This window comes from Podarcis muralis, chromosome 4 (assembly GCF_964188315.1).
Source record: "Podarcis muralis chromosome 4, rPodMur119.hap1.1, whole genome shotgun sequence".
In the NCBI taxonomy this organism is placed as follows: domain Eukaryota; kingdom Metazoa; phylum Chordata; class Lepidosauria; order Squamata; family Lacertidae; genus Podarcis; species Podarcis muralis.
In genome coordinates this window covers 35,231,723-35,252,658 of record NC_135658.1, presented here as the reverse complement: position 1 = coordinate 35,252,658, position 20,936 = coordinate 35,231,723, and the positions used below count along the sequence as shown (strand labels likewise).

Sequence of the window (20,936 nt, the reverse complement as noted above, 5' to 3'; positions counted from 1 at the left end):
GCTTTCAGCTCTTTAGAACGATCTGGGCACACGCACTAATGTAAAATAAATAGTTGTATTAATCTTCTCCAGTTCTCTCACGATGTGTCTCAATTTTTTCCCTAGCAGAAATTATTCCATTCTCTCAAGGTCCTGCCACCACCATCATACCTCATGTTCCTGAAAAGGCAAAGGCAATGCCGGGTAATCCTATTATTTACTCACAGTTATGTTTTTTCTCATAATTCTTTCAGGCAAAGGCATTCCCTGAAGAACCTTGCATCTTAGTACTGCAGCTAGTAACTAGCCTCTCTTTCCATTTACTCAACTGCCGTTTGATACAAAAGACACAATAATTGTTGAACCTCACATGAAGAAATTATTAAGTCGATGGCATTTCTGCTTATTCTCAGTCTTTGAGACATCAAGATTAATTTTGTTCAACACCATTTCTGTATGAAAGTTACTCCATTGCTTTAAAAAAACACACATGTTATCATGATTTCCCTTGAACAAGAGTACAATTTGCCTTACTTGGATGTGGTGTACTTTATAGGGATATTTAGAACAGACTGCAAAACAGCAAATTATGGCACTATACGAGACTGAGGCTACAATTATAGTGCACCCTTACCTGGAAGTAGGATCCATTGAGCTTATCATATATAGGATTGCAGCCTTGGCCTGGAAATAAGTATCATTGAACTAAATGATACTTCTGACACACAGGATTACACTGTAAAGCTGCAGCCTAAAGCAATATATATACATAGGTGACAGGGAGAAGGGAAATCTCACATGCAAACAAACCACTGACAAACCTCTGCCGAGGAACCGTTGCTTCTGTTCAATTTCATAAGTAGTGAGTCTTGCCACTACTGTTGCTGTGAAAATGTCAAGTAAAGGTCTGGCTGAGTGCATACACTTTCTCCTATGCAGCCTGAGTAGTTTATCATAATGTAAAACCCTACTTCATCAGGTACATGAAGTGCAGAGACAAGGTGTTGGGTATGTGTACATGGTCTGGAGTACAAAGAAGGAAACCATGACTAAAATGATGCTGGTAATTTGGGCATGAAACATAAATACACAGCACCATCAAACTGATCTGCATTCGCTTGTGCATACAAACATGCTGTGGCACTAAATTAATGGGGCACGTGTATGAATTTTGTTGCAGAGACAAAGCATTGCTATTCTTCCGTGGATTTTTTTTTTTTAAGGGCCTTGTTGGGTCTTACATTTCAGGCAGGCAGGGTAAGCATTGGGAAGGTTTGATATCTCTGTTCTCACAGAGATCTCAGCACAAATGAAAATATCAGGTTCATCATCCTGTGGATGGTTAAGTTTTCTTAATTTTGGTTTTGGTTTTTTGTATTTTTGTTGTTGTTGTTGTCTGCTTCTCTTCTCCCTGCACAGGGAATACTACTTGAAAGAATATTTGTTATTCAGAAGTTCATCCTCCTCATAATCATCATCACTATTGTCTTCCCTTTTGGTCCTCCTTCCTAGTTGGCTTCTGCATTTTTGCTTTCACATTCTTAGCTTCCTTCAGGCTGAGAGACAAATATGTTCTTGCGGGTTATAATCCAGGTTTGCATTTTCTCTCTCTCTTCTATTTCAGCTTCAACAGTAGAACAGTTCATTCCTAATAAATCAAAACCAACTACCAGGCCAAGAATGCTAGAGACCAAACCTGGTAATTGAGTCACTTTTGTAATTCTATACATTCATATAATTATATTGTTAGCCAAACCTCGCTTTCTGTATTTTTAGAGGAAAAATAGCCAAATTCCTCCTGGTTATTCCTGAGCAGCTATACTCATAAGGGGAAAATACGATACCATGGCCCTTGTTTTCTGTGGAAACTATTATATGGTTGGCAGATTTAGCAAAATATCCCAACCTGAGAAGACAGAAATGTCAGGGGTATTATCATGGATAGTCAGAGCTTTCTTCTTCTTGAAAGGGTATCCTAATTGTTATGTATTTATTTTGTTACTGAAACTAACAATAAAGACATAAATATAAGCGGCAGAACACTTGTAGGGACTGGAAGGAGCTGCAGTGGTGAATTAAAGCCTTTTGCTGTTATCAGCATCCTTTTCACCATGCCCAGTTAGCTAAGATACTGTTTGGAACACAATACGCAGCTAGTGAGCCATTGCTGCTTATATTGTTGACTTTCTACACTTATTTGTGCTCACGCATTCTGAACAGTCACATAGCTTGTGTGTGGAATCTATGGGTTGCATTCAGCTCAGTTTTACTCAGCATAGAGCCATTGAAATTAACGGGTAGTCATTAGCCATCATTAATTTCAGTGAGTCTACTCTGAGTTAGAATTAGTTGAATATACCCCATTTGTGACATTTTGAAGGACACAATCCACAGAGCTCCCTCAGTAAGGGACTGTGTGGATGCAAAGGAGCTTTACCTTTTCTTTTCAGTCCCCAGATCCCACAGCAATCTACTTCGTAAACTGTTTCAAACTGCTATGTGTAAAGCTTTATGCGTTGAAACGTTTGCAGATACCTCAATAATCACCCTTTGTCATCTCTCTATAACGCTGGAGATCACTTAAGTTAGAAAAGAAATTATATCAAATAATATTTTCCAAGCAATTGTTTCCATTTCAGTGTGCTTTTCATTTTTCAACATTATTCTTGTATGAAACTTACCCTGACTGAACATGATATTAAATGCATCTTTGCAGTCGTGTGTGGAAATAGCTGGTCTCACTTGGGACTGCAAGGTAGTGGTAACTGTTTGCGCTATATGGGAAGCTGTTCCTATTCTCCGTGTTGTTTTGATTTGTACATACTATCTTTTATATTTCCTTTATTTCAGCTTTGTAAAGATATTCACTTTTTCCTTCCAACAGCAGTACACCGAACAACCCCACAACCACTTAGAATCAAACCTACCATATCATCTGAACGACAAAAGTCAACTATGGGTAAAAACTTCCACATTGAAACTAATGCTCTGTTTCTTCCCTCTTCAGCAAAAAGAACAATTTGCGTCATTATTTTGTGTTGTGACGTCCAATTATTTTATTTTCTGCTTCTCCATATATGTTGCTGTAATCTCTCATAGCTACCTTAGAACTGGTTTCCCAGGAGCTGAAAACACCATGTTGACCAGTGGTATAATGGTAAATTTGAAATGCACAAACTTATTGTGACAGCTTTCAAAGCCACACCCCAAAGAGAATCCATACCCACACCCTCAAGAAGAGTAAGAAATGCATGAGCTAGCATAGGAGAATATAGTAGATGGCATTTTGGACATGGCTAGGGAAAGACGTATGTTTGCATACTTGGTCAACCCAAGAAATTCACTGGATGACTTTGGGCCAGTCACTGTCTGTGCCTAGCCATCCCAAAAAAGGGATCATATGCCAGGCAAACCCTTTTAGAGTTGTACAAAAATAGCCACAGTGAAGATACATAAATATATTTTTCCCCTCCTCTCATAATAGTAGAACCTGGGGTCATCCATATTGGAATTATCAGAACAGACAAACACATCACATAGTTACACAGTGCATTTTGCTAGTACAAGATGTAATGATAGCCACCAACTTGGGTGATTTTCAAAAGGGATTGGACAATTCATGGAGGATGCAGCTGTCAAATTATGGCTGCTAGTTGTGATGGCTATGTACTATCTCCAGTATCAGTTGCTGGGGGACACAAGTAGGGAGAGTCCCATTACACTCACGTCCAACTTGTGGGCTTCCCATAGACGTCCCATAGGTTAGCCACTGTGAGAACAGGATGCTGGAGTAGATGCGCCTTTGGGTTGATTATACAGTGCTCTTCTTATGTTGTCCAACCCCAGAGCTTACACCAATGCCAAATACCACCCCAACAGATGGCATCATCACTCCTGTTGTGAAAAAATATTTCAAAGCTGTGCTCCCTCATGTTCCTGCTCCAATACGCCACTGCTGTGGGCATCCTGTTTTCTGTCTTCCAGACCTGCAATATTGTTTTCTACAGAGCTTGACCATTCTTCTTTATCATTTATTTTGTATCGCACTTTATATCATCACACTCTTCTAATTTTCAAAGTCTTTTTTCATCAGCTGTCAGAAACACATGGAATCATTGTTTTTTTGCTTAATGCTTTTAAGGCATGTACTCTCACTTGAGCTAAACATGGCATGAATCTGAATTCTAAAGACTATAATAACAATCCTACTCCTTTTTTCCAGCTCCAAAAGAAACACGGTTTATTCCTCCTAAACCCAAAACATCTGGCAAACCAGAAGTACCCCAGACAAAACCTGGTAATTGCATTCTTTGTAACATTCAGGGTAGGTAGGATTTTAGCAGACTTTGAAAATGGTGTCATTGTGCTTTTAGACTTAGCACATGTGGTATCTTGGAGTATATTAGTCACATCTTTTTTCAATATATTGTGAATTGTAATAGAAATAGACTGAAAGCTGAATTAAAACAACAACAACCCCCCAAAAAACTAGATGTAAGTCTGCCACTGGTCTGCTCCTAGAATCCAAAACAGATGGAGATTTCAGTTTTATCATTGTATATGTTGCTTCAGTATCCATTGCTGTGTTTGTTCTCTGTTCAGTAAATAGTAATGTCAGAAAACAGTGGTAGGGAGAGGGCTGGCCTTCCCTCTCTCTGCCTCACTCCTTGGGAAATACTGACAGAGTAGCAAAGGAGCAATTGGATCCCTGTGTTGTCTCCTTCCATGAGAAGAGACAGGCAGAAGGATCCCACATGAGATAACTTAACATAACGTGACTTTTTAAAACTTTGCAGCTGGCTAAATCCACATATGAACTTACATAACATCATCTTTTTAAAGTTTTAGCAGGATCCCAAGTATTAGTACACGTTTTAACTTCTTTATTTGTTGGAGTGGGTTATTAATTACGTCTTTTTATATTGATTTAGCTTTGGGTTCTTTAAGAGAAACATATTCAGGGTGTGATCCCACCACCCTCTATCATGGTGGGGCTTTATGGAGTAGATGTGGTAGGAGGTTGGGGCAGAGGTAGGAGGTTTACTGGCCGAGGGAGCTGGCATTTGTCTGCAGAAAATTTTTCCGGGTCATGTGGCCAGCATGACTAAGCCGCTTCTGGCGAAACCAGAGCAGCACACGGAAACACCGTTTACCTTCCAGCCAGAGCGGTACCTATTTATCTACTTGCACTTTGACGTGCTTTCGAACTGCTAGGTGGGCAGGAGCAGGGACAGAGCAGCAGGAGCTCAGCCCATCGTGGGGATTCAAACAGCCAACCTTCTGATCAGCAAGCCCTAGGCTCAGTGGTTTAGACCACAGCGGTACCTGTGGGCAGAGAGACATAGGTAGGTTTAATATAAATAGCTATTCCTTTAGTCTTAGTATCTGCCCAGGAGGCACGTTGTTGTTTAGTCGTTTAGTCATGTCTGACTCTTCGTGGCCCCGTGGACCAGAGCACGCCAGGCACTTCTGTCTTCCACTGCCTCCCGCAGTTTGGTCAAACTCATACTGGTAGCTTCGAGAACACTGTCCAACCATCTCGTCCTCTGTCGTCCCATTCTCCTTGTGCCCTCAATCTTTCCCAACATTTCCCAGGAAGCATACAACGTACCTAATTACAGACTTAATAAAAATATCAAATGTTACTTTGTAATATGTCTGTCCTGCAAGAAAATAGCATCTTGTGTCTTATTATTCTCAAACAAAATAAAGAAAGACTCGTGCTTGTTCTCATCTCATGTGTGACTCAGACAAACTATGCCCTAATCTCAGTTGGCAATCCTATGTTGTTCTCTGTAGCACCAATTGCAACGGACCTGGGGTCAATTAACCTCCACATTCATGTTTTCGATGGCTCCAAAGATACTTTGGGTAATATTTATTTTATGTTTTCTTCCTTGGCTGAAATTATTTCTTTACCTTTCCTACAGGTTTATGCTGGGGTTGGGGCAGGGGGAACAATGTTAACTTGCTTGATTTATGTCTTAAATTGCTTCCAGGCCAGCTTCTTAGCTGTTCCATTTAGAAACAACCACCTCATGCATTAGCCTTCATTGTCATCAAAACACTACCTCATCATTCTGTTTCTCAGTCTCAGTCTGTTAATGCTGAATTTTCTCCTGGTCTCAAAATTCCCATCATCTATGAATGCATGACTTTGTAAACAGCTTAAAGGTTTTCTTACAATCAAGCAGTATAAATATGTTGTTAAATGAATAAAAATAAATAATGCCTCTTTTCAGATTTCCAGCAACGAGCATTTTAATTTCTGTGCTGCTTTGGAAAAGGGTCTACTTTTTGTTTGAAATCCATAGCATTCCATTTAAAGAAGACACCGTGTACACTAATTCAGATGTTTTCTTTTTAGCCTCATCCAAGCCCTACAGAGGTGTAACAGCAACTGAAAGTCCACATTTGAAAACTGGTAATCTTGTTTATTTGATGCTGTTTCATTTGAAATAATTCAGTATTTTGAGTGTTTGCTAAGCAGCTCCTGAATGTTAACCATATATTTCCCATTCGTTGTATTATAATAATACAGTGGTACCTTGGGATGCGAACTGGATCCGTTCTGGAGCCCCGTTCACATCCCGAATGGAACGCAAGACGCAACGGCACGTCTGCGCGTGCGCGGGTCGCGTTTCACTGCTACCGCGCATGTGCGTGACTTCATTTTGAGCGTCTGCGCGAGCAGTGAAACCCGGAAGTGACGCGCTCCATTACTTCCGGGTTGCCGCGGAGTGCAACTCAAATGCGCTCAACCCAAAGCACATTCAGCTCTAGGTATGACTATACACACATTTTAACCCTCCAAAAACTACTTTTTCAACATTTGATTGTAACAGATAACTCTTCCCTCTTCTTCCTCCATCAACATGCTCAACCTTCTAAGTGCAAGCTCACAGGTTAGGAGAGGGGCGGCAACTATTTTTCTACTGAAGGCTGCAATCCCCAAATATGGGACCTCAAAGATAATCTGTTAGGGGCTGCATGCTGACAATAAAATAAAAGTGGACAAAGCCATTGCTGACAATAAAAATGAAAACAAACAAACCCTTCAACCATTCTATGGGTTTCAGTTTTGGCTGTGGATCTGTTGTGCTCAACTCCCAAAGTGGGGTTTGAATTATTTTACCTATACCTTAGCTGCTACATTATAGTATCAACATTTATGTATCATATAAAATTATGATAAGGACCACAGAATTTATCTTGGTAGGGTGAGTGATGTCTTGAGATAACACCTGAGGGGGGTTTTTTGTTTTGTTTTTTAAAAAATCAAATGTCAAATGTTGGGATCATTGCTGAAATAGCAGAAATTGTGGATTTGGTTATATAAATGCTTTGTCAGCTTGCATAATCCTCTAAAACAGATTTTAGATCATGCTAGACTTTTTTTTAACATAACAGACTCCTATTTTGCCTTTAGTTGCAGTACCTGGATCATCTCTTACGCTGCATGTTATCTTTACTGTGCTTCATATCCTTAGAAATTAAACTAGTTTTGTTTTCCTTCTAGCAGCACCACATAAAGTATACTTCACTACTGCAAAACCCAAGATGACTGATAAGTCACAGACCAGACCTGGTAATCCTTTTTGGATTTTTAAAAAAGTTGGTCAAATGCTTACAGATCCGTATTGTTACTCACAGCCCAATATCTAAGCAGTACATACCAGCAATTTTGTTTCCTAAGTTTTGAGGGAAGCACATGTTAAAGTTTATTTCCGAAAAAGCTTTTTGCAGCCTTTTTCCATAGAGTAAGATTCCAGTTCTGACTGTTTGTTTGTTTGTTTGTTTGTTTGTTTATTAATTGTTGTATTAGGATAGTATTACTTCTTTTATTACTTTGACTTGGCTTAGATGCTAATCGCTACAAAAGACTGAAGCATTGTTTTGCAATTCTAACCTGCATATTCTGAGATAGTCCAGATATTGGGGCTGATCGCATTTACAAAAAGTTCTAGTCCAATTTTTGGAGGGTCTCCAATGGTAATTTAATTCAATATTAAAATACATAATTTTATCCATACATCATTACTGATTTAATATACATTTAATGTATAAATAATAATAATCTGTTGTCCAGATACTTCAAGTAAAATGTGCCTTGAAAAGAACTTGTTTTTGCAGTTATCTGTATTTGCATTGTTAGTCATTTTTTGAGCAGCAAAGTTAGTGGAGGAACACACATGTATGATCAGTATTTACCTTTCTGATATTTCCTGATAAATGTTATTTTTAATTTTTCAGATTTTTACAAAAACAGGGAAACTAACAGCCATAAAACCATAACCACTGCCTAGAAATAGTCGGCAGTGGAAATAAATGTATCATTACCTTCTATTGATTTTACTTTTCTTTGCAATTTCTTTTCAGTTGTTGGTAAAACAACACCAGCCCCTGGCAGAACAAGAACATCTGGAGGCTTGACATGGGATAAAGTACCAAAAGGTAACAGAGGTTTTCATTATAATGGTTATTATTGTTAAGGTTTAAATATAAATATTGTTTGTGCCCAGGATGAGCAACAAATTATTTATCAGTTGCAGATTTAATTTCTTTTGAAAGACATTTAGCACTTCAATTATATGTACACTTAAAGGTAAAGGGACCCCTGACCATTAGGTCCAGCTCATCTCGCTTTATTGGCCGAGGAAGCCAGCGTACAGCGTACAGTGGCCAGCATGACTAAGCCACTTCTGGCGAACCAGAGCAGCGCACAGAAATGCCGTTTACCTTCCCACCGGAGCGGTACCTATTTATCTACTTGCACTTTGATGTGCTTTCGAACTGCTAGGTTGGCAGGAGCTAGGACCGAGCAACGGGAGCTCACCCCGTCGCAGGGATTCGAACCGCCGACCTTCTGATTGGCAAGCCCTAGGCTCTGTGGTTTAACCCACAGCGCCACCCGCGTACCTGGGACCAAACTCCACTTAATTCAATGGAATTTACTTCAGAGTAAACATCCTTAGGATTCCATTGTGTTTTGCATATTTCTGTTTGGGCTTTCATATTGAACTGCCTACAAAACAGCTGAAAAGGAAGGTAGAAAGGTGATATAATTAATATTTGCATGATGTTTATGCAGCTAAAAGGGTAGTGTATTAGCTGGAATCCTAAACACACATACTTGAGAGAAAGTTTGATTTAAATTATTTTGAAATGATGTGTTTTGGTTATGGAGGTGTAGCAATAATCTCCAAGTGAATTGTCTGGATGATGGAATGTATTGATCCTGATCCCCAGTACAGTCCCCTTTGGGCTCCCAAAATCTACTTGAATGGAGGACTGTCAGGAGCAGATTCTGAGGCTGTGCAGGGCTGATGATAAGTGGGGAGGAGAGGGAAGAAGAAGTTCTGGTGTGCAAGTGGAAAACTCCATGCACAACATTGGATTCTGGACATTATATGGTGAACTAATAAAGATAATCTGCGTTATGTAGGTCAAGTTTGAGTTTTACAGTTTCTTTCAAACTGTGTTCAGTAAATTATTCCAATCTCTGAAATGTAGTAACTGTTTCTGCTTAACAATTTGGGTAGTGACCTTTATGTAGACTTTTTATGTACTGCTGCCATTCAGTAATAACCCTTGCCAATTCAAAGAGTATTTCACCACAAAACATTTTCCAAACAACAAATCAAATACGCAATCACATGAGGCTGCTTATATTGGTTGAGGCATCAAAGAATTGGATCATTCAGAAGCAATGTGGTTATTAAGTGGTAGGCCAAGAGAAGACAAATTCGTAAGTGTAGTAGATATAACAATTTTATTTTCATGGACTTTGGAGGAAGTCAGCTATTCAAACACAGTAAGGCCTTAGTCAACTCTTGTAAGGACCATACAGTTTTTGTAAGAAATCTCTAATATTCATAAAGGGTATTAAAATAGTGATAAGCCATGTGTTTGAATCCCCCCCCCCCATATTTCATCTGGACAATGTCTATAAATGAATTAAATATTTCCTATAATCTGGATTTTCATGTGAGGGTTTAACAGTGAAGGCCAAATGTAGAAATTGTTAAAAGTCCTTCACCCACCTCTTAAATTATTAAAATTATGGATTTACAGGAATAAATGTGTAGTATGGTCACTGAATTTTTGACCAGATCCACTGACCTTGGGCATTTCACCAGATGTCTGGAGGAAATCCCTTGTGTTTCTTTGAATATGTGCAATATGACATATGCATTTTTTAATGTTATTTCACAGGCGACAAACTAATAGACCAGGATGCTGCTAGGCTTCTTAGTACAAGCTCTAGTACGGGTTCAAACACATCAGTGCATTCCTCAGTCGCAAGAAAAAAACCAGACCCTGGTAAGTAAAGAATCTTCTCTTACTATGCCCAGCAACATTTACTGGAAATGATTTCCCATTTAAATTTAAACCATTATATATTAAAAGCATTTTTAAAAAAACATGTCACTTGTCCTCTTTCCCACTGGCGTTCATTAGCTGAGGAGAGTATCTAGGTCCTAAAGTTTGGGGCATTGGAATATCACCCTTGTTATCCCACTGAAGTCTTCAGGAGGGAATGGGTACAAATCAAAGTGCATACAGATATTCCTGCTAAATTTTTAACTGGAGACCCAATACTAGAAAAGGACATAAACACACTTTGTCCAGTCACTCTATGAAGAGAGCACAAGACAAGGAAATGAAATATGTTGTAACTATTCCATGGATTAATTAATAAAAAGTCTGTCTTCAAAGCCTGAAGTGTCACTATAAGCATATTTAAATGATACATTTCCAACGATGTAAAAATGCATTTTGGCTTGGATTTATTTGAGAACTTAAGCAAATGGAGGGCACTTTTGCTTGTGTAAAAGGCAATCTCGGGTTCCTGGCCATTTTTCTTGCTCCTGCCGCCCAGGTTTCATCAGGTTCCTCCAATCCCCAGTATGGGTGGAGAAGACAATTTGGTTTGTTTAGGATCTTAATGTGAACCTGCCTCCACAGGTTCCAAAATAATAAGCAAATCAAAATACTGAATTCCTTTGAATTTTTCACTTTTCTGAAATTTCTGATGTGGTTTTGCAACCAAATACCGTATTTTTTGCACCATAACACACTTTTTTCCTCCTAAAAAGTAAGGGGAAATGTCTGTGCGTGTTATGGAGGGAATGCCTACGGGTGGCATGCCTACGGATTTTCCTCCTTTAAAAACTACGTGCGTGTTATGGTCGGGTGCGTGTTATAGAGCGAAAAATACGGTAATATGTACAAAAATGAATGAATGTTTATTGTTATGGCTAAACAGCCAGCATAGTTGTACAAAAATTGGTATATTGGGGGAAAGTGCATAAAAATGGATACGCTAGTGAGTACCATATTTTTTTGTGTATAAGACACCCCCATTTATAAGATGACCCCTATTTTTTGAGCCCTAAATTAAGAAATAATTAATTGCAACATTCCGTGTATAAGATGACCTCCAATTTTAAACTTAAAAAACAGGGGAAATTACAGTATTTAATTAATTTGATTTATTTATTTATTAGTCTTACATACAGCTCTTCATTATAGGATCTCAGGGCTGTTCACAAGCTTGAAATACAAGGTGAAAACAACAAAACAATAACCACCCCTCCCACAAACATATTTAAAAGGCTGTATTTTATTTAAAAGGCCTGATTGAAGGGAACGTTTTTGCCTGGCACCTAAAGATATATAAGGAAGGTGCCAGACAAACCTCCCTGGAGAGAGCATTCCACAAACAAAAATGCCATGAAATACATTAAATGAGGGGAAATTGCTTGCAAAAGTGATACCTTTTTATTTTTTAAAAAATTCACAAACTGATGAAGAACTGAAGTGAGAGAATGAGAGCAACTGGAACTGACAGATGTGTTCATGTCCAGTCCGTTGGAGCTGTTTTCTAAGACAGGCATAGGCAAACTCCAGCCCTCCAGATGTTTTGGAACTATAACTCCCATCATCCCTGGCTAACAGGATCAGTGGTCAGGGATGATGGGAATTGTAGTCTCAAAAACATTTGGAGGGTTGAAATTTGCCTATGCCTGTTCTAAGAGATGCCAGGAGCAGCAGAGAAAATGAGGAGGCAGGGAATCCCCATTCCACAAATGGAATGCTGCTCACTGTTTTTAGCATTGAAGACACGTTTAACAAGTAGAAAAATTCAGTTAATAAATTAACGGCCCAGTCTTAAACTTGATAACCTGAAAGCAAGCCCCACCGAGTCCCAATGGAACTTGCTTTCCAGTAAGTGTGCATACAACTGACGTTTAAATTACTTTCTATTTAGAGGGAATGATTGATAATCATCTTGGGAATCTGTGTGCTCCTGTTGAAAAGAATGTATACATGATAATAATTTGCATTCATCACAGTAGTCCATACTGCTCAGTGCTGCTTTGGCATCTCTGTTTGCTGGCCTTCAATTCACGTACTACAACCTCTCTGAAGCTATGCATGAGCTTGTTATACTGATGTTTTTGAAAGTTTCTCCCTTCAAATTCTATCTAGCATTAATTAAATCTTGGAAAGAATGCATGGAAAGAAAAGCTTTAAAAATATAAAAATGCTTTTAACCCTGTAAAGGACAGTGGGCTTTAATTTACGTGAACATAAAAGGGCTGGTTACTGCAGTCTTGACACCAAGTTAAATAACATAACAATTGCAACAGATAGGCACCTGGAGCACAAATGGAATTAAATTATCCATCAACTGACTTTTCGTAGTATCCATTATAATAGTTCTGAAATCAGAGTATACCCAGCTAATATTATACAGTCCACCTGCATTGTATCTAGAGAGCCCTTACATTCCAAACCTAGGAATATATCCTGCGTTAGCATGGGCAACTTACTTTTTAAGAGCTGTGTGTCGAGCCTTCCTCCCTTCACCGGCCAACACATGGATGGGTCAAATGCTTTTGGCAGGATCCCTTCCAACTCCACAATTCTATGATTCTCATTAATTTACAGTGGATTTCTGAAGATCACCGCTCTCCCACTAGGGCCATCATCTGAACTTGATGTGGGAAGAGCTGCGGGTTCTGCTCTAAAGTTTCCCCCTCTAGTTTTAGGAGAGATCAGGGATGTCTGATTCTATTCCTTTGACCAATACCAGTGTTATATTAGTGCCATATTTTTGCATCAGTGGCAATAGCCTTATTGCAAGAAATCAAGCCTAACTGGCTTGTCAACGCCACTTAATTCTGTTTTCTATCGATGTAAGGTCATGAAAGAAGGGTTCTCAACTCAACAGGGGGCATACATTTTTATGAACTAGGTTAGCTGCCTTGCTGTGCTGTTGTTTTGGTCTGATGCTGGAAGCATGCATATTTTCATGCAAGAAATGTAAAAGCTCAAAATAACTCCTTTCAGCTATTCCCTGTCTTGTGTTTTGTGTTCTTTTGCAGTTCTTATCGCTGAAGCTCATGCCTTAAAATTTTGCTTGAGAAGTGTAGCTATTAGCCATTTTTCTCTTTCTGATTACGTGGTGTGCGGTTCCTCCGTTAACAGTGGTGTCTTGTAACGTTATACAGTAGCTACACCACCTGACTCTCTGCGACCTCCCTTAGCTCCTGCCAAGCCTACACCAATGCGAAGAAAACCTTTGCCACCAAACACGGTGACCGGTAAACCTGGAGGTTCAGGTATGTTGTCTCATGAGGCAGTTGTTCTACATTCATTCATTATTTTATTTAAGGCACTTCTAGGCCACTCTTCACTAAATTCAGTTTCAAGGCATGGTGCAATATATTAAACACCATGCATAAAACTACATTATAAATTAATATAACCTTCTAAAAATGTTGTTGAAACAAACAACAAATTAGCAAGTCCAGCAAGGGCTGGGCTCATCTCCAACAGCAACAATTCAGTCAAGCCAAATACCTGGGCAAATAAATGTTTTTGACCGTGGGCATAATCCAGAAATCTTGCTTTTTTTTCATATGCTCAAGCACTTGCTTACATCTCATGAGGCTTTTGTAATTTGTTTCTAACAAACTCTGTTTTTCTCATTGTTGAATCAGTTACAATTACAGAATGTGTCAGAGGTATCCAGACAAGACGGATTCTTTTGCATTCATTCTGAACTATGATAATGTTTTTACAGCTATCCTGGGAATGATTAAAAGTCCCAGTCTTGAGTATAAGCCCCAGTTATCCCAAGAAAGGAAAGGAGCTGGTTTTCTAGGTTGATGTTCCATTGCATACTATAGTACAAGCATCTGGGTTCTTTCCTGGTACAGCAGCAATTAAGTCAGAAGATTTACATGAGCAACCTTGTCCATGTGTTTGTGATATACACACACTTGCACACACACACACAAAACCACCTGGCATATTACCATAGAACATAGTTCAGTGTTCACATGAAGATGAATTGACTGCATTTAGTGTTTCTGATGTATGCATGGAGTTCTAAATGCGCCAGGGCTTTCTTAGTTTCTTCTATGAACATTGCAGAGAACTAACCACGTGTGCAGTAGAGAATCTGTATGGAGTCTTCACAACTATAGCGTATGTGAAGGGGGTCTTGGATAATGGCATTCCACACAAAATGGTGTTTTAACATGTCCCCAGTTGTTGTTGTTGGTTTTTTTTACATTCTCATTAAATTTCATCTGAATGTAAGATACTAAACTGCTGATACCTTTTTATATTTCCTTTTTTCCTAAAACTGAAGACATTTTACACATGAACTGGAAGCTACCTGTATAGTAAATTCTAGAGGAGAAAAAGAAAACCTATTAATATGGGGATTTCATACTTTTTTAAGATAGGGTATTTCAAGACTCAGCATAATTTTGTGTAAGGAGGGTTTTTAAATAATAATAATAATAATAATAATAATAGACTGCTTTAATTTTACCTTTCAAACCATCTCATTTTTCTTTCTAGCATTATGTAAAAGTGCTTTGTTTGTGCCCTGTGTGACATGATATCATTAATCACTGAAAATGGAAGGAGTAATCAGACATGTTAATAAACCTGCTGCAAGCTTCTGAATGTTTACTGGCAGGGCATAACTGTTAATATATCCCCGCATCCATCTTCAACAATGAAAAGTGCCAAACAGCTTTTTAAGCAGAACTTCGGTTCTTTTGAGTATACAGAAAAGTACTTGTAATAACAAATAACAAGCAACCTTCTTTGAATTTGCTAAAAGAATTAAGTCTCTCTAGTTTGGATAAATTCTGCCAACATTTCGCCAATGCTCACCGAATTACAGGACAGGAATAACAGTTTGTAATTGTCTCCCATTTTTAATGGGAGGAAGAAATTAGATTTCTCATCGTAACTAATCTTTTTCCATTGATAATTCAGCTCAGAAGTGGGAAAATAAATAAAGGCAAGCCTCAATGAGGGAAGAGTGCATATATTTCAGAAACCTATACTTAAGTTTAATTTAATTTTAGTTGCAGTAGGCTATGGAGATGAGGGCATTGTTTCAAAAGCTTCACGGAAAAGATGGGTCCTGAGGGGAAATTCAAAGACTGTTAGAGAGGTGGCATCACACAGGTGTTCTGGAAGGCAATTCAAGGCAGGAGGGACAGCAGCTGAGAAAGGCTTTTGTCCATAGAGGAAAGCCAATCAAAAGACCATAGGCAGAGAGGCATTGGAATGGAAGAGAACAGACATAGCAGGAATGGTCAGGGAAGGAGTTTGTCTGGATTGAAGAGAAGAAAGGAAGCCAGTTAGGGATTTACAAAAGATATTTTAATTGTTTTCCTCAATCTCCCAGAATGTGGATGGAGATGCACATTAAATATGAAAATTCCACTGAAAGCTATTAAGCATGGATAGAGACAGCATTTATGCCTGTGTTTATGTCAATTTATGCCTATGGGCAGACCCACACTATATAATTAAAGCCTATTTGATTCATAATTTAAGCACATGTCTTCCTTCCCAAAGTTCTGGAAACTGGAGCCTCTACCTTCACAAAGCTACCATTTCTAGCACCCTTAATAAACTACAGTTCCCAGGATTCTTTGGGGGTGAAAGGTGCTTTGAAAATACTTTAATACATGTCTGGATCTCTCTTTTTTCTCTTTTTCTCTCTCTTAGCTGAGCCTGATCCAGTCTACCGTTGTTTACCCATTTATCCCTTTCAACACATAGAGTATGGCACAAATGAACCGAGAAAAAAACCACAGAAAGTTGCATAGATATGCAATATAAAAATGTAAATTTATATCTAAATCGTTTTATCACTTGAAGCTGACATAAGAATTCGTATCTGCTTGTACATCTCTAGAATCAAGCAAGAACTTAAAAAGTTGCATTTCTTCAATGGGCTGTGAAATGCTTTATTTAGAATCAATGCTACATTAATTCTAAGTGGACATTCAGATTTGTTTCTATTTTCCAATAGGAAATGTCTTGATGCCACGAGCCGCTTCATCTTCCACAGCAAAGCCTACAGGGCCAGCAGCTCATGGGAAAACAAGCTCACATAAAAAACCCCCTACAGCATCATCATCTCCAGATTATAGTAAGAATTTTAGGTGTACATTTGTAGGTTGTTATTGCTGTTGTGGATTAAATTTGTTTACAGCCCGTCATCTGTAGATCTCAGGGTAATCACAACATAAAAATACAAGATATATAAGATCTTGTGTACAAAATACATAATAAAAAGAACAAAGCAAAACAAAACAATGACCCCCTCCCATAACCACAAACACATTTCAAAAGGTATAGGGTGTTAATCAGGCAAAGGCCTGGTTGAAGAAGAATGTTTTCGCTTGGTGCCTAAAGCTGTATAATGAAAGTGCCAGCTGACCCTCCCTGGGGAGAGCATTCACAAACAGAGAGCCACTTCAGAAAAGACCTGTTCTTGTGTCGCCACCCTCCAGATCTTTTGTGGAGGAGGCGCAAATAGAAAGGCCCCACCTGGTGATCACAGGATCTGGGTAGGATCATATGGAGAGAGGCAGTTTTCTCTGGCTATTTTTATTATGTCAAATCAGCAGCGTAAATCATAGGTTAATATTCCAGCAGCACCAATAGCAGTTTTAGCAGTACAAGTAATGTCACTTCGTTCCAAATATATATCAGACCCTCCAAGTGTCCCTATGTTCCAGGGACATCCTTAATTTACAGAAGCCGTCCTGGTTTCTAATTTTATCCCAGAATGTCCCACTTTTCCTTAGGATGTCCCTAATTTCATTGGAGAAATGTTGGAGGGTATGGAGTTATCTGACTCCCAAGCTGTCTGAAGGCAATCCTGTACAGGGAAGTTTTTTTTAATATGTAATGTTTTATCATGTTTATATATATGTTGGAAGCTGCCCAGAGTTGCTGGGGCAACCCAGTCAGATGTGTGGGGTATAAATAATAAAATTATCATTATTGAAAATAGGGGCATCCCTATTTTCATCAGAGAAATGTTAGAGAGTATGATATACGCATTGGAGTTATAGCTCACACATCTTGCACCAACCTATCAAATCCCACATAGTAATACTGCAGATAGCAAGAGTTACTACATGGTTGAAAGAGTGCAGAATAAGCAGGTGAGATGGAGGAAACCTCAGTACTATAGACACAACAGTGTATGCTAGTTTATGCTTAGTTCTTTGGAAATATTACAGCTGTAAACTATAGTCTGGGCAGTGAAGGGGCACTTAGAAAAGTGTTGTCTGATGGGCTGTGATCTCCAAGATTCATCGGATGACAAGAAACCTACAGTGGATATCTGCACTAATGCATCATTAAAGCAAAGCAAAGCAAAAAAGAAACCTTATATGTTCCTGGTAGCAACTATGCTTTTCCTCTGCTGTGCTCCAGGGGTCAACTCAACTTCCAGGGCATTAAAGAACATGGGATGCTATGGAAAGGGGAATTGGCTCAGGTTTCCCTTCCACCTTTTTAAAAGTGTTGCTAAGTACAAAACTCATGTGCCTCCCTAAGGACTCGAGCATCAGCAAAACATAAAAGAATCTTTTTTAGAAATTCAGAGAGGGTTTTGTATATTATGCATGAAGTGACTCCAACAGCAATAATGAGCTCAGCCATTTATTTTATGATTATCTTTGTTTTGGCAGTGCAAAGAGGCTTTTATTTTCCATCACAGCCAAATTCAGCTCACTCCTAATAGAAAGTGAACATGATTCCAAACAGGCACTAAGGAGTGGATTGAAGGTTAAAATGAGAGATGAAATATGAAGTGCCATTTCAACTTTACAAAGGAGTGCTTTTATTAAAATTGTGTTGTGGTTTTCCTCTCCTTAGGTAATAGAACTTTGTTCAATTCACAGCCTACATCAGATACTGATGCTTCTGGCAAACGAAGGTTCACAGGTATGTCTAAAATAGCTGCAGTAATGTCAGATTGTGAAAATGATATTTAACCATATTAATTATTTTTGCTCATCATCCAAGTTCCCAAATTAAAAGCTCTTTTAATCATTCTCCCTCTCACGAACTTAATCCCTGCAGCTCCTGATGTTCAGTGTGCAGCTTTTTGATGATGACTTATTCAATTTCTATACCTCCCTTTATCAAAAGATCCCAGGGCAGTGTACAACATTAAAACACATTTGTTGCTGTTGTTTAGTCGTGTCCGACTCTTCATGGCCCCATGGACAAGAGCACGCCAGGCACTCCTGTCTTCCACTGCCTCCCGCAGTTTGGTCAAACTCATGTTTGCAGCTTTGAGAACACTGTCCAACCATCTCGTCCTCTGTCGTCCCCTTCTTCTTGTGCCCTCCATCTTTCCCAACATCAGGGTCTTTTCCAGGGAGTCTTCTCTTCTCATGAGGTGGCCAAAGTATTGGAGCCTCAGCTTCAGGGTCTGTCCTTCCAGTGAGCACTCAGGGCTGATTTCCTTAAGAATGGATACGTTTGATCTTCTTGCAGTCCACGGGACTCTCAAGAGTCTCCTCCAGCACCATAAAACACATTACAGAACATTAATGATAAAACATAACGAAAAGCCTAATAATAAAATAGTCATCAGAATAACAGTCCTCTCCAAAACACTTTCAAGGGTCTCAGGCTTCTACAAAACTTTTCATGCAGCTGATCATCACTTACATAACTATATATTTTAAAAAAACCAAGAACCTTAAAAATCGATATCAGGAGAGATATCTGACATACTAACTTACTTTCAGGTTTTTTTTATGGAGAAGCATTCAGCTGTGGGCCCTACCACCTGAAAAGGTCCAGTTCTGGCAATTTTACCCCCACATTTGCTACTTGGATATTTTTTTTAAAGCACCTTAACACAGATGCTATTTTTCTAGGTGAAGGTGTGTTGTATATAAAGAAACCAGAAGATGTGCCATGCTCCATCACAGACACGCTCCAATACTTTCCAACGGAAGAGGGGGACAGCACAGAGGTACCTACTAGCCCTCCACGAAAGCCTCCTACCAACCTCACTGTGGTAACTGTCGAAGGCTGCCCAACCTTTGTCGTACTGGATTGGGAAAAACCACCAAATGAAACTGTTACAGGTTAGACTTTGGTTCTCTTAAAGTTTAGAGCCTGAACAATATTGCTAGTCTTTCTTTACTAGCCTGCACTTTCCCCCACAGCTATTCTTGCATGGTTCTAAAAACTAGAGGTGTTACTTAGGCTCCTGAATGACATGTATATTGTTGTTGTTGTTGTTGTTGTTACTATTTTTATTATTGCTCACCCTGACCTTTCAATCGGTGAGCCCAAGAGGCTCAGTGGTTTAGACCACAGCGCCATCCACTCCCTTTATTATTATCCTGCTCATCTGGCTGGTACACTAACTAATGTCCTTTAGATTGTGCTTTCCATCCCTTGCATATAATGTCAGGATTGTTCGGTTTGGGGGATAATTTGTATTCAGTTTTCAAATAAACAGAAACAACAAAGACTAATCAAGACACCGTTAACATACAAAGGAGTTAAGAGGGGTGGAGTCTGGAGTTCTGCAGTACTGTCCCTAAGATCTTAGTCTCAGATTATGGTTCTGACACCACTTGAATTCCAACCCTGCGTAGGTTCTCCTCCTTGTGCATAGGAAGTGTCAGCAGGAACTCTGGGATTTGTAGTTCTTGCTTGAGGGAATGTGTCACACCAGACACATCTCTCTTTCTCCCAAAGGTCAAGTCACTGAGTTTCCTACACAAGCTCTCATTTGATCTCCCTGTTCTGGGCTGGCACTTTGACATTCCGAATGTTGTTTGCTTTGTTCTATTACTGTTTCTGATTCACTCCAGGAGATTAAAGGAAACAAATGAAACTGACAGGATAACAGAACACAAATCTTCTTCATCATTTCAGAATATAGAGTTGTATCGACTGAAAATGGAAGCCCTGCAGGAAAGGACAAGACTATTATAACAACAAATCAAACTCATTCTACTGTAGAAAACCTGAAACCTAACACGAGGTAATACAATCAGAAAATACTACCATGTGATATATGGTGGGGTTCTAAGCACCCAGGAGTTGCTTCTTTGAAGGTGTGCTCTTCCCAAGTCCCCCTCTTGACTTCTGCAGTAACTCCCCTTCCTGAATTCCCCTCTGAGAGTGAAGGGAGGGGAGAGAGAATGTGTTTTATCGTTGATGTCTAGCATTTCAACATTATATTTTATAAGATGCAAACAGCTAGTTGTGCAAGCAAGCTGACAAGTGTGCACTTTTTTATATATGATTTATGCATTAGAGAGGTGCTACTATAGTCACACCTAAAGATGGGGAGAAATTTGATTCAGTTCATGCTTAAAGGCAAACCTACCTCATTCACACTTTCTGAAACAATACACAAACTGAAACACAGCCATCCTTCAAAATTTGCAATGCTCAACATTTTGCCAAGGAATGTGTACAAAATGCATATATTTGAATAAAGTGTGCACAAAATAGTATACATAAATGAAAACAGCATTAAAAAGGCATTATAATATAGAGAAATTGCTTAAGCAAAACTGCATATAAAAATATGTATATTGAAATAAATTTGCACTAAAATGCTGCTGAATTTT

General features: G+C 39.0%; 1 protein-coding gene across 1 annotated transcript in view; it reads left to right on the top strand.

Annotated features, from left to right (window-relative positions):
• Nucleotides 1-20,936, top strand: part of ABI3BP (ABI family member 3 binding protein) — a 135,306-nt gene that overhangs the window by 103,021 nt on the left and 11,349 nt on the right. Inside the window, exons 34-47 of the mRNA XM_077927179.1 lie at nucleotides 106-183; nucleotides 1,604-1,678; nucleotides 2,864-2,938; nucleotides 4,202-4,276; nucleotides 5,779-5,850; nucleotides 6,347-6,403; nucleotides 7,499-7,567; nucleotides 8,359-8,433; nucleotides 10,195-10,302; nucleotides 13,500-13,610; nucleotides 16,340-16,459; nucleotides 18,202-18,270; nucleotides 19,218-19,430; nucleotides 20,233-20,341. Of these exons, the coding sequence (XP_077783305.1) occupies nucleotides 106-183; nucleotides 1,604-1,678; nucleotides 2,864-2,938; nucleotides 4,202-4,276; nucleotides 5,779-5,850; nucleotides 6,347-6,403; nucleotides 7,499-7,567; nucleotides 8,359-8,433; nucleotides 10,195-10,302; nucleotides 13,500-13,610; nucleotides 16,340-16,459; nucleotides 18,202-18,270; nucleotides 19,218-19,430; nucleotides 20,233-20,341 (1,306 nt within the window). The remainder of the gene's footprint in view (nucleotides 1-105; nucleotides 184-1,603; nucleotides 1,679-2,863; nucleotides 2,939-4,201; nucleotides 4,277-5,778; nucleotides 5,851-6,346; nucleotides 6,404-7,498; nucleotides 7,568-8,358; nucleotides 8,434-10,194; nucleotides 10,303-13,499; nucleotides 13,611-16,339; nucleotides 16,460-18,201; nucleotides 18,271-19,217; nucleotides 19,431-20,232; nucleotides 20,342-20,936) is intronic.